Source organism: Myxine glutinosa, chromosome 13 (assembly GCF_964187855.1).
Source record: "Myxine glutinosa chromosome 13, kmMyxGlut1.1, whole genome shotgun sequence".
NCBI lineage: Eukaryota > Metazoa > Chordata > Myxini > Myxiniformes > Myxinidae > Myxine > Myxine glutinosa.
This window is the reverse complement of record NC_136273.1, coordinates 10005340-10020422: the sequence shown is the minus strand read 5'-3', so window position 1 is coordinate 10020422 and position 15083 is coordinate 10005340. Positions and strand designations below refer to the sequence as shown.

Here is a 15083-nt window from a genome sequence, read left to right as displayed (position 1 = left end):
GTGGTAAGAAACAAGTGATGACAAAGGGAATGAGCGGATAGAGGCAACACTAACCGTGGTAAGCTGTTCTTCAGGGCGAGCTCAACACCTGTGAGTGCCATTTCTGGGCAATCACCACCGCCGTTAGGTTTCAAATCATCAATTGCGGCTTTCAATACACTCACATTCCTCGTATTCAGGAGAGGTCCCACGTCTACCACACAGATAAGCATTCACAATCATGACTCATTTTATGAACTTTTCTTTTGAAAAACATTTCATCTAAATTTTTTTTATAGAAATTTTAAAGGTATTTTGACGTTTTTCTGTCCCAATCTCAAAACAAATAAAATACACAATTACACCAACCCACACTATAAAACTACAGCATCCTCCAACATAGACATCGTTATACAATTGTTAGTATTCTGACTTGTTTAACTCCATTTTCCAGATCTGGATGCCAAGGACGTCATCATCCAGTAAATTATTTTGAGGGGTGTTTACATAGATAATTTTCTGACTCCCAATACCCCCCACCAAACACCCTCAGCAATCTATCTCAAAAACAAGTCTCTTCCCCATTTCCCTTAGTATCCCATCCAATATTCCCATCCCTTCTGTTTCCACTCAGACATTCTGCTACCCCGTCATCCTTCACTTTTGGAGTCATATATTTATTTTGTATGCCAACATGGCAGAATTTTTCTTTACCCTCTCTCCTTTTTCTGCTCCTTTCCTTCTATTCCATCCCCATACTCTTATATCGTTCCAATTGTCAATTCCTTTCTCTCCCAAACTCTACCCACCCCCTTTCCTTATCCTACCATCCTACATTCTTTTCTTTTCCTTAATTTACTCCCTACCAAGAAGAAGCAGAAGCAAGAAGTACATCTATAATAATAAATGTCAGTTTGTGTATGTGTGTGTGTGAGAGTAATAGGAGAATGGGGGTTCTGAAGAACACAAAAATTTAACATTGAAGTCAATGGAGAAAATTAAGGTTAATTATTGACTCACTGGATTTTCAATTAGAATTTATCCTCCAATTAATTCCCATCCTCAAGATTTCAAGATGTTCAACAGACATTCACTGATGCTCATTCTCACTCACTACGTTTGTTCGCTGTCAGTCAGCACATTCAAGACACTCCATTCTCCTACTACTTGTGGTGGAAGGGAAAATTGGGGAAGGGGAATTAGGGAGGGGAAGGACAAGGAGAAATGGGGGAAGGGGGAATTGGGGAGGGGGCATTTGATTATTCTCACTAAGTGGACCAATGAATATTTGTTTATGTTATATTTTAGGGAATCATTTAATTTTCTTATAACATTCATCACCATCAAGTATATTAACAAACAATATGTTGGAACTTGGTTCTTGGTACAAGTATCTTTGCTGAGCAGAGATGAAATGGCTAAATGACCAAGACAATTTTATTTTAAGCAAAGAAGCATCTATAAATATTACCTTATAAATGGAGCACTGTTATAATAAGGAGAAATCCCTAACAATTATGAAGTTAAAAATTTTTGTTAATAAATCTAAATCTATTCAGGAGGCTGTGGAACAATGTGATAGATACTTTAAAACAGCTCGAAATAACTCCTTTAAGAAATCAACGCCACTAACTATTAGACTTGGGTGCTCAATACAAGGTGAAAAGAGGAACCCATTTTAAAGAAAAACGCTTGGACTACTAAATAATTATGAAGAGCTTCTTGAGAGCAGTCTCATAGAAGAGCTACTCAGGATTGAGGAGGATTGTAGTCCAGGAATAAGGTATATTTCTATATTCATAAACCCCAAACAACAACATTAATCCTCCCATTCCTATATAGCAGTGGATTGTGAAGTGTCAACCTATTGCTTTCAAGGATATTATCTGCTTACCTGTGTCTTTTGTAATTCTTGTGAATAAAATGAACCAAAAATCTCTTCTCCTTTTAAATCATATAACTTGTAGGTCCAAGGGACCGAATCCATTACATCAACAATTTAAAAGAGTTCATTAGCCCATCTCTTTGTATAACCTTTCTCAAAATGACTTTTCCATCTATATATTCTTACAATATCACCAACTTTGAACTTTGGCTTTCTCAGATTAATCTCCTTTTCATATTCTCATTTTGAAAATGTTTCCGATGGTTTTGATTTTGTTGATGAATGAACTGTATTATTGTAATTATCTACAACTAAGGAGATACCCGTGCTATGTATGGGTTGGAGGCCAGAAGCAAACAGGCAATGCAGATACGGCGAATGCTAAAGCATGAAACCAATAAATTCCACATTCCTGTAGCACCTTCAGTCGCACGTCAGACATGGACAGCAAGTTCGTGAAGGACTTCAATGAAAAACGTACCCGTTCGCAAACAAACGGGTACATTCACGTAGAGAAGCATCGATCGTGGGACCGTGGCGAATCTGCATATGGCGATCCGTGAAGTTCACGTTCAGAAAGTAGAAACCATCACGGCATGTCGTCATTCACTTGAACTCGATATCTCTTTTTTCATTCCAAACAACATACAGTCACGTGAAAAAGTAAGCACACCCCATGTAAAGTTTTGACTTTTTCAACATATTTCAACATACAGCTATTTCATCTTCATTTCAACAAAATTGATAGATAAAGGTGATATAATATAACAAATATCATGAAACATTTATATTTTGTAGTCCATTGTATAATTTAAATAAACATAAATGCAAATTTTGCACGTGGAAAAAGTAAGTACACCCCTACATGTATCACAACTTCAAATACCTAAAATTAGAATCAAGTGCACCAGCTCAGGTGCAAATGATTAGAACATCGTTAGAGAGGATCTTGGAGGAACCTGTCTTATTTAAACCTCAGACATTTAGTTTGGTTTGCTCTTTGTTGTTGAAGTGTGTGGCGTCACCATGCCTAGATCAAAAGAGCTCTCTGAGGCCTTCAGAAAGAAGGTTATAGATGCCTACGAGTCTGGGAAGGGATTTAAAAAGATCTCCAAACAATTTGAAATCAATCATTCGACTGTCCGGAAGCTCATCTACAAGTGGAGAAGATTCCAAACAACTGTCAACTTGTTCAGGCCAGGCCGCCCCAGCAAGTTCAGCCCGAGAGCAGAACGCAAGATGCTGAAAGAAGTCTCTAAGAACCCCAGAATGTCATCACGGGACCTCCAGGTAGCTCTTGCCACTGTTGATGTCAAAGTGCACGAGTCTACCATTCGAAAGCAGCTGCACAAATTTGATCTACATGGGAGGTGTGCCAGGAGGAAAACTTTGCTGTCCAGAAATAACATCAGGGCAAGACTAAAGTTTGCCAATGAACACCGAGGCAAAGACCAGTACTTCTGGAACAATGTGCTCTGGACAGATGAGTCAAAGGTTGAGCTATTTGGCCACAGTACCAGAAGACATGTTTGGCGAAAACCAAAGACAGCATTTTGACCACAAGAACCTGATACCAACTGTAAAGCATGGTGGTGGAAATATTATGGTTTGGGGCAGCTTTGCTGCATCAGGGCCTGGGCAGCTCACCATCATGGAATCCACTATGAATTCTTCATTGTACCAGAGGGTGCTTGAGGATAATGTGAGGCCATCTGTCGGAAAGTTGAAGCGCAACCGAAGGTGGACCTTGCAACATGACAATGACCTTAAACATTCCAGTAAATCCACCAAGGAATGGCTGAAAAGAAAGAAATGGAGGGTTCTGGAATGGCCAAGTCAAAGCCCGGATTTAAATCCCATCGAGATGTTGTGGGGGGATTTGAAATGAGCGGTGCATGCAAGAAACCCCTCAAACATCGCACAGCTGAAATAATTCTGCATGGAGGAGTAGGCAAAAATTTCTCCCAGTTGATGTCAGAGACTGGTAGACAGTTATAAGAAACGCCTAATTGAGGTTGTTTCTGCCAAAGGGGGCAATACCACCTCTTAGAGCCAGGGTGTACTTACTTTTTCCACATGCGAAATTTGCATTTATGTTTATTTAAATTATACAATGGACTACAAAATGTAAATGTTTCATGATATTTGTTATATTATATCACCGTTATCTATCAATATTGTTGAAATGAAGATCAAATAGCTGTATGTTGAAATATGTTGAAAAAGTCAAAACTTTACATGGGGTGTACTTACTTTTTCACGTGACTGTAACTCCAATTAATCACAAAATAAACTTTTAGCAACTTTGTTAATGTTTCCTTCATTGTAAAAACTACCAAATCAACAGTTAAAAGAACTTTGAGCTTATAGCTGTTACGGCCTTGGCAAGATCGATGGAGACTGCGATCTGTTAACGTATTCACCGCCCAAATAGCTATGTGGAATTCTCTCATGTAGAGATTAAATGTCGTTTGAACTTTGGCCGAGGTCATTATTTACTTTTAATGAAGTTTACATACGAATGATGTTTAATGATGTTTATATTGGTTTTGGGTCGTCCTTTCCGTATATCTCGTGGGATTGTAAGTTGGAGAGACGGCCGTGATGGCGGGGAGGGGGATGGAATTCTCTCAAGCAGGGATTCAACCCATGTCTATATAAAAGGTCTTTGTCCGAGGTCACCGAGTTCGATCGGTGCAGATGTGCAGTGATCGGTGCAGCCCTTTGTGCGACACGCGGGAAAACAGCATCGTCACAATGAAAACATCGTCACAATGAACGTTATGCGAACGCGAATGTTATGCGGGAGTCCAAACCTGAGAATGCTAAGACCAAAGCTGAAATTGGGAAAACTAAATAGCCTATTTTACTCCTGGGGATCCCAGGATTACCCACCCAAAATATCGTTGCGATCGGTTCAGCAGTTTTTACGGTACCTTCGAACGGACAGACAGACAGATGGATGGACATTTGGTGAATTATAGTAAGATGTCCTGAATTATAGATACCCATTGTTGAGAACCGAGTTGAGAAAATGTTTTATATAGTCTCTCTTTCAAAGTGCGATTAAAACGCTAAATAACAACTGCCTTTCCTTCATTAAAAGTGCTGTATAATGTAATACGCGAATGTTATGCGGGAGTCCAAACCTGAGAATGCTGGAGACCAAAGCTGAAATTGGGAAAACTAAATAGCCTATTTTACTCCTGGGGATCCCAGGATTACCCACCCAAAATATCGTTGCGATCAGTTCAGCAGTTTTTACAGTACCTTCGAATGGACAGACAGACAGACGGATGGACATTTGGTGAATTATAGTAAGATGTCCTGAATTATAGATACCCATTGTTGAGAACCGAGTTGAGTAAATTTTTGTTATAGTCTCTCTTTCAAAGTGCGATTAAAACGCTAAATAACAACTGCCTTTCCTTCATTAAAAGTGCTGTATAATGTAATACCATTATCTTTAAGAAATTTCAAAAATATTTTGTAATAAAACTCTGTTCCCTCATCAGTCCATAACTTCTTTGGTTTCCTTGTGCTTTTACTAAATATTCCACTGAAAGCTAACATAAGAGTATTACCCCTTTTGTTTTTCAAAGGAACAACCCATGCAAATCTACTGCTCAAAACAATAACGGTTAAAGCATATTTGTATCCCTTATCATTATTTAGTTCAATTAAATCAGCGGACCAGATGTAATCAACCCCTTTGGAAATTTTTTAATTAAGAACTGGTCTTATACTGATATTGCTCAACCCACAAATGAAGATTTGATCTAAATATTAAATAAAAATCAACTTCTAAAAGTTATGAAATATAAAACTCTTTTAGAAATCATCAACAAATCTTATTGGTATCCTATTATGAGAAAAATATTTACAGATCCAAGAATATCTCAAAATCCAGATGAATAATGAATAATGAATATATGTATAATATTCTATGTGGAGATGGTTTAAGGTGTAGCAAGGGATGAGGAAGGAGTTGAAGAAGCAAATGAGGCAAGGGTTAAGAAAGAGAGGAAGGAAAGTGAGAAAAGAGAAAAGGAGGAAAGGGAGAAAAAGGAGGAGGCAAGGGAGAAAAAGAAGAAGGAGCAAGGGATAAAAGAGAGAAGGAGGATTGAATAAATGAATGATCGTTTTAAGGCCATTTTTCCCCGCTAGAGTGGGGGTTAGCCTTGTGGGCCCCATGACAATCATGGTTCACTGTTTGAGGCAATGTTTTTATGGCCGGATGCCCTTCCTGACGCCAACCCTTTGTCACCTCTTACGATGCGCAGGGATAAGGTGTACCTATTCTAAATTGGGGTTCACACCGGGATCATTCATCCCAGCAAGCTGGTACTCAATTTGCCGACCTCAGGAGGATGACAGGCTGAGTCAACCCCCCTGGTGTTAATTTAGCGATCGACCGTGATTCAGAACTCAGGATCCTAGGATCCCAAGCCGGCACCCTAACCGCTAAGCCAACACCAGGCTTAAAAGAGAGAAGGAGGAAAGGGAGAAAAAGGAGAAGAAGGCAAGGGATAAAAGTGAGAAGTAAGAGAGGGAGGAAAGAGAGAGGGAGGAAAAATATAAAAATATGGAAACCAGTGAGATTAATAAAAGATTGGAGGTATTACAGAAAATAAATCAAACTCGATGCACTGAGGAGGAAAATAAATAAATTAAAAGTGTCATGAAAATATTATTTTCAAGATTAATTTCAATTTCGGGGAGGAGGTTTAAATGAGAAAGTGGGGATAAAGAAGAGAAGAAGAAAAAATATTATGTAGTTGATGATGTTGGTGTTATTATATGATAAATGATAAAGTATTATACTCAAGATTATAAAGGTATATGATAAAGATTATACTCAAGCACAAAATGTTTGGAAGAAGTTTAATATAAAGAATCTCAGTGAATATCATGATTTATATCTTAAGACTGATGTGCTCTTATTGGCTGATGTGTTTGAGGCTTTCAGAGAAGTTTGTCATAACAAGGATTCATATGGATTAGACCCTGCTCATTATTATACGGCTTTAGGGTTGGCTTGGAGTGCTATGCTAAAAATGACAAAACAGGTTTTGGATTTAATCGGTGATGTAGTTTTGCTTTTGATGATAGAGAAGGCTAAAAGAGGAGGAATATCTCAAGTATGTTCAAAGAGATATGCTAAAGCAAACAACAAATATCTTCCTGGTTATGATGCAACAAAAGATAGTTGTTACTTGATGTATTATGATGCGAACAATTTGTATGGATGGGTTATGCATGCCTCAGGCTTTGCCTCATGGAAAACTTAAATAGGTAAAATAAAAGATTTATGAAAAGGTTCTACAAGATATTGTTATATCAAGTCAAAGTGAATTGGATAATTCAAAGGTAGGCTATTATTTTGAGGTTGATTTAAAATATCTGGAAGAACTACATAACAAACATAAAGACCTACCCTATGCTCCTGATAAGATGAAACCAAAGAATGAATGGTTTGGTAATTATCAACAATCATTTTCTACTAAAGGAAAGCCTGCAGAGAAACTACTTATTACATTATATGATAAAGAAAATTATCTTCTACATCAAAGCCGATTCTCCCCTCTGGGCCAGTGCTCCTGCCTCACACCTAGCTCGGCTTCACGCTGTTGAAACCAAAGCTTTCAGAATCATTGGAATGTCCCACGATGAAGCTAACTCCGAGGGCCTTTCACTTACTCACCGCAGGCAGGTTTGGTGGTCTTTCTGTCTTCTACCGACTCCTCTCAGACCTTGCTCCCCCAGCTCTCTCTGGGCTCCGTCCCCCAAATATTCCTACAGGTCACACAAGATCTGCCAGCAACCCTCTTATGGTTAAACTGCCAAAATCAAGACTCTCTGCTCACCTTCACTCCTCTTTTCTCCCACCTCTGGAACAAACTCCCTCACTCTATTCAATCCCACTCCTCCCTCCAGGTCTTTAAAACAGCTGTTCACCACCATCTCTTATCTTCCCCCATCCAAAACCTTGATCTTTTCTACCCCCGCTAATTCACCCCAGATCCACTTTTTTGAAATACCAACTTCTTTCCTGGAAGTCCTTACAGTGTCCTTGTGTTTTATACTTCTCCCACCCCCCCCACCCCTCCCCCCTTCCCACGCCTCCTCCCTCCAAGCCCTCTTCCTCCCACAGATCTCCCGAAGTCCCCGCTCTCAAATGTTGTGTTTGTGTGCTTCCTCATCTCTCCCCATCTTGTCTACCGCTCCCCTTATTATATGTTTTATGTGTCTGTTTAATTTTTTGTGTGATTAATTTTAGCTCTTTCACGAACCTCGATTTTGTATACAAAAAAATATATAATAATAATAAATTTTAAAAATCTCTTATCTTCTCCCATCCAAAACCTTGATCTCTTCTACCCCCGTTAATTCACCCCAGATCCACTTTTTGTGAAATACCGACTTCTTTCCTGGAAGTTCTAGCAGTGTCAATGTGTTTTATACTTCTCCCACCCCTCCCCCCCCCCCCCACCTTCCCGTGCCTCCTCCCCCCAAGCCCTCTCCTTCCCACAGATTTCCCGATGTCCCTGTTATCTGCTGTTGTACTTGTGTGCTTCCCTCTCTCTCCCCCATGTTATCTCTCGCTCCCTTTATTGTATGTTTTGTTTGTCCGATTGTTTTTTTGTGATTGATGTTAGTTCTTACACGAGCCTGGATCTTGTATACATAAAAATAAAAAAATAAAAAAAATAAAAAAGGAATTTGAGACAATATTTGGCTGCTGGTTTGAGAGTAAAGAAGATTCATAGAGTTTTAAAGTTTAAACAAAGTCATTGGTTGAAAACATATATTGACTTTAATACAAAGAAAAGAACAGAGGCAAAGAGAGATTTTGAGAAGGACTTTCATAAATTGATGAATAATGCTGTGTTTGGAAAGACCATGGAAAATGTTAGGAACAGACAAAATATAAGACTTGCGACATCTTGGAAACAAGCCTCTAAATTAATTAATAGACCCAGTTTTCAAAAGTAGAGGTGTTTTCAGAGAACTTTTGTGCTATTCATATGATTAAAAAGAGTTTTGAAATGGATAAGCCTATTTATATAGGAACAACAATTCTTGACTTGCCAAAATTATTAATGTATGACTACTACTACAACAACTTAAAGAGGAGATATGTGGATGACATGAATTTACTTTATATGGATACAGACAGTTTTATTTTAAAAATCAATACGGAAGATATTTATAAGGATATGACTCAGGATGTTAATACTTATGATACAAGCAATTATAACCAAAACAACAAGTTGTTTTCTACAAAGAATAAAATGGTTATTGGAAAGTTTAAAGATGAATTGGGTGGAAAGGTTATGAGTGAATTTGTGGGATTGAGAGCAAAGGCTTATGCATATAAATATATTGATGGGGATGTTAAAAAGAGTGATAGGAAGTTGATGGGAATAAAGAACAATGTAATTCAAGAGACGATACATTTTGAGAATTATTATGATTGTTTGATGTTGAGAAGGGAGGAGTATAGAAGGATGAATACAATAAGAAGTTATAAGCATCAATTATACACGGAGGAGGTAAATAAAAAGGCATTAGGGGCTTTTGATGATAAGAGGTTTCTTTTAGATAATGGAATTAATAGCATCCCTTATCGATATAAGTGTTAAGCAATAAGATAAGTATAAGTGTTAAGCAATAAGATAAGTGTAAGTGTTAAAATAAATAGAAGAGTTAAGATAAACATAAGTGATTAGATTTTTTTTTAAGGGGAGGGGATGGGAGGGTTTAACGGGCTACCGCCGCCTCTTTTACTGAAATATAAATGATAGAACCAAGCAATAACCAAACTAAAGAGTGGAGAACAATGCAGCCTTGGTAAATAAATGGAAAGCATAACGAATGTGAAAAATATCAAAAAAGTCTTATTGAAGAAATAACCAAAAGAAAAGTAAATAAAACAAATAAGCAAATACATTTAAGTACAAATAAGTTAGAGGCTCCTCCCAGAGGAGACAACATCCTTGAACGGACAGAAAATTTTGATGGTTGCCAAGAAATCAATGGGAAAATAATTTACTACAATCTTAAAATGATATGTGGCTCAGGAGGTGCTTAAACAAGGACATTAAGAGAGGTCTATCATTTCATCTCTGCTCAACAAAGATACTTGTACCAAGAACCAAGTTCCAACATATTGTTTGTTAATATACTTGATGGTGATGAGTGTTATAAAAAAATTAATTATCCCCTAAAATAAAACAAACAAATATGAATTGGTCCACTTAGTGAGTATAATCAAATGCAGTCCCCTCCCCAATTCCCCCTTCACCCATTTCTCCCTCTCCTTCCCCTCCCTAATTCCCCCTCCCCAAATTTTCCCTTCCACCAAAAGTAGAAGGAAAATGGAGTGTCTTGAATGCGCCGGCTGACAGCGAACGAACGTAGTGAGTGAAAATGAGCATCAGCGAATGTCTGTTGAACATCTTGAAATCTCGAGGATGGGAATTAATTGGAGGATAAATCTAATTGAAAATCCAGTGAGTCAATAATTAACCTTAATTTTCTCCATTGACTTCAATGTAAAATTTTAGTGTTTTTCAGAACCCCCATTCTCCTACTACTTGTGTACGTATGTGTGTGTCTGTCAGTGTGTGTGTGTGTGTGTGTGTCTCCTCCATAATTACAAAACCATGAAACCTAGCAGCCTGAACATCTGCAAGCATACTAAGGGAACTCCAAGGGAGTGCATGAATGAAAACTGGGTGTTTGAGTAAATTCCTAAACACGCTTTTTGAAGATAATCAACCGAGTGCTCATCATGAAAAAACTAAAAACATGCTTACCCTTCCTTGGTCAGCCCGCTTACCCTAGCAGGTTTTATAAAGCCACCATTTTTTTTCGGCCTGCTCAAAAATGCCTTGCCACTTGGAACCACGATGTACTTTCACGAACTAATTAAAGGACAGTATATAATTGAAATATGTCTTCAGATTGGAGGATCGGAGCATGTGGAATAATTAAGTGTCAAATTCTCGAGTTAAATCTGAAAATTTTAAGAAACTAATTGTTCTTATAACTAAGCATATTTATGTATTTACTTTAAGCAAGCAAACCTGTGATCACTCGTTCTCCATATTTACACAAGAAAATCTGAAATTGCCAAAGCATTAAACTCAACTTTTTCTACTGTTCAGAAAATTATATTGAGTTAAGAAAAGACTTGGGAATGTGCCCAAAGTGTAACTTCATTGAGTGGAACAAAAATAATTAACCAGCGGGATCGCCATGAAGGCTCCCGTGGCTGGGTTCTCCATAAACAAATCTCCAGAGTTAGGAAGGCAACATAGATTAAATTCAAGTTTGAATTAAAAGAATGATCAACATAACGGGAGGATTAGAATGAGTAAAGAAATGGGACAAGTGAACTACAAGTTCAAGAGACAAATGGAAAATATAGTAATAATATATCAATTAATTAATCTGAAGATTTTCCACTCAATTTTTGAGGCATCGCTCTACCCCATTTCCTCTATCTAACTCTCTTCCTCTGTCTATTCCCATTCCTCTATCTCCTCCCCTTTCTCCCTCCTACCCCCCTGCTTACTCGCTCCCCACTCTCTCTGTCTTTCTCCCACCCCCTGCCTCACACTCCCTCACTCCCAGAGTGTATAGCGACATGTGCTAAGGTGTTGCTTTCCCCTTCTACCTCTCTACCTCTCTGTCTGTCTGTCTGTGTCTCTCTGTGTCTCTCTGTGTCTGCGTCTCTCTCTCTCTCTCAATTGTCCAATTTCACTTTTCTCCATTTGCACATCTCCTCGACCCCACCCCATTCACCCATGTACGTTTTTGGTTTCTTTCATCATTCTTTAACACACAAATTTTGTTGCATAGGTAAAATATTGAAGCCTGCATTTTGTTTGCATTCTTATTTAATTTTTTTCTACTGTTTTTTCTCTCCAAGCATAACAAGCACTTGTCACCTGATACCTAGAGAATGCCATATATATATATATATATATATATATATATATATATATATATATATATACACACACATACACATCATTTTCCAAAGTAAGAGGAGGACCCTAATGATATGTACAGTAGATGTGTATGGTAAAGTACCACCTGGTGGAAGACAGTAGTACAAGCCCCATCATAAAATATTCCATAGACAACATGAACGTGTGGGAATTATTACCTGGCAGTCGCAAAGAACCCGTACCTAAGGTCGGATTCTTTGCTCGTACTCAGTAATTTATTTGCAATAATTATTGCTCTAATTGGTGCACCAGAATAAAAATTATGAAAAGTGGGAATTGTTATGTACCGGGGTCATTAAAAGGCACGAGGATGTAGTTGAAAGGTGCATCCTGGGTATACTTGTATCGGTCTAGTATAGCAAAGCAGGTTTTCTTGACGGCTGTAATTTCATCCGACATGCTACCTGAAACATCTATTACAAAGGTGAGTGAATATCCATTCAAAGAGAAAAGGGTGCGGAACAGAGTGTCACCCACAGACTCCAGCAATCCACCATCTACGGAGGGATGTAATTGTTTAACAAGCGTTAGAAGGTCATGTGAGACTAGGGCAAGTTCATAAATTAACCATTATATTCATGAAAATGAATTATCATTCCATTATATTCATGAAAATGAATTATCATTCCATTATATTCATGAAAATGAATTATCATTCCATTATATTCATTATATTCATGAAAATGAATTATCATTCCGTTATATTCATGAAAATGAATATATTGTTGCGGATATGGGATTTGGCCTCCATCCATATCCGCTTGTAAATATTCCCCTATTTCCCCAATACTCCCCAACTATCCCCAATCCCCCATTCCCTAGTCCCATTGTCTGTAAACAACACTCTGTAGCCCCGACCTTCCCCTTTTTCCCCCATTAAATGTCGTGCCCAGGTTCACCGCATCTCACGTAGACAACTATAGGACATCTTGCTAGTTATTCTTAGTCTATGTCAGTTAAGGACTCGTTTCCATTAATTCTGACTCTTCGTTGCACCAGAATGTGATTGTATGGCACCGTTAGTAAGTTTAGGACCTCCCAATACCTCCCCGCATCTCTTCCTCATGGAATAACAACACCAACAACAACAACAGCGGGGGCGGCGCGGCGGCGGCGCGGGGAGTGTGCGTCCTCACTCCGGCTTGGTTAGCCACCATTGACCATGTGCTCCGACGGGGTTACCACACAGGGGCTCACTGTCAGCTCCTCGTCAAGGGCGGAGCCCGGTAACCCCCCGCACCCAATAAGAAGCGGCGGACCGATTCCATCTGGGGCGGAGCTAACGAGCCGAGGGCGTGTCACTCCCCGCTGGACATGCGCAGGAAGACGGAGGTGACGTCAGATGCGCCTCAGCTACGAAGAAGAAAGAACGCCACCTCCTAGCGCTGAGAGATACCTCCTGCCTCTCTGGACCGGACCGGGTCGATTCTGCCCCTGAGCCAAGGTGCACCTTGAGCCATCGAATACCTGCCCTTCCTTGCCATCAATCCCTGTGTGAGTCAGTCTTGTCCCGTTTGCCTGTGGTCTGTCGGGACTAAGATAAGACCGTGTCTAAGTGCCCATCTTTCTGTGCTGTACCTCTGTGCCGTGTAATCTAAACGTTCTGCATAACCCATATTATATCCTCCTCCGGAGGTCTTGAGAACTGTACCCCTGGTGTCGTGTCATTTAACCCAGCCGTTGTGTCCTTTCCTTCATTGATCTAGCGTAGCGCGATTCGGCCAACGTTCGAGTGTAATCGGGTAAACTGTGCGAACACGGCGGCCATTCCGCTCGGCCCATCATAACATCTAAGTCGTGTCCGTAACAATATATATATATATTCATGAATTCATGAATTCATGAATGAAAGTCCCTGGTGTTGGGCTAGCGGCTAGGGTGCCGGCTTAGGATCCTAGGATCCTGGGTTCGAATCCCGGTCGATCGCTGAATTAACGACCAGGGGGGTTGACTCGACCTGTCATCCTTCCGAGGTCGGCTAATTGAGTACCAGTTCACTGGTAATTCCCTGCTTGTCGTTAAAGGCGGCAAAAAGGGTTGGCGTCAGGAAGGGCATCCAGCCGTAAAACATTGCTTCAAAAAGGGGACCGAAAAACAACAACAACCACAGTTCCCGAAAAAGGCCAACCCCCGCTTGCGGGGAAAAATGGCCTCTAAAGGTGGTTTTTATATTCATGAAAATGAATTATCATTCCATTATATTCATTATATTCATGAAAATGAATTATCATTCCATTATATTCATGAAAATGAATTATCATTCCATTATATTCAATATATTCATGAAAATGAATTATCATTCCGTTATATTCATTATATTCATGAAAATGAATTATCATTCCATTATATTCATGAAAATGAATTATCATTCCATTATATTCATTATATTCATGAAAATGAATTATCATTCCATTATATTCATTATATTCATGAAAATGAATTATCATACCATTATATTCATTATATTATTCATTCATTATTCATATTCATATTCATTCATTATTCATTATTCATATTCATTATTATTATTCATTATCATTATTCATATCATATCATATCATTCATTCATTCATTCATTCATCATTCATTCATTCATTCATTCATCAATTCATTCATTCATCATATCATATCATATCATATTATTATTCATATCATCATATTCATTATCCATATTCATTATTTTATTTTTTATTTTTTTTTATATTCATTATATTCATGAAAATGAATTATCATTCCATTATATTCATTTTATTCATGAAAATGAATTATCATTCCATTATATTCATGAAAATGAATTATCATTCCATTATATTCATTTTATTCATGAAAATGAATTATCATTCCATTATATTCATGAAAATGAATTATCATTCCATTATATTCATTATATTATTCATTCATTATTCATATTCATATTCATTCATTATTCATTATTCATATTCATTATTATTATTCATTATCATTATTCATATCATATCATATCATTCAGTCATTCATTCATTCATCATTCATTCATTCATTCATCAATTCATTCATTCATCATATCATATCATATCATATTCATTATCCATATTCATTATTTTTATTTTTTATTTTTTTTATATTCATTATATTCATGAAAATGAATTATCATTCCATTATATTCATGAAAATGAATGATCATTCCATTATATTCATGAAAATGAATGATCATTCCA

General features: G+C 38.0%; 1 protein-coding gene across 1 annotated transcript in view; it reads right to left on the bottom strand.

The window, feature by feature from the left end:
* The window catches only part of LOC137438301 (von Willebrand factor A domain-containing protein 7-like), a 114522-nt gene that overhangs the window by 63092 nt on the left and 36347 nt on the right, over window positions 1-15083 (bottom strand). The window contains exons 7-8 of the mRNA XM_078767755.1: window positions 12174-12383; window positions 55-193 (exon numbers count right to left, since the gene is read on the bottom strand). Of these exons, the coding sequence (XP_078623881.1) occupies window positions 55-193; window positions 12174-12383 (349 nt within the window). The remainder of the gene's footprint in view (window positions 1-54; window positions 194-12173; window positions 12384-15083) is intronic.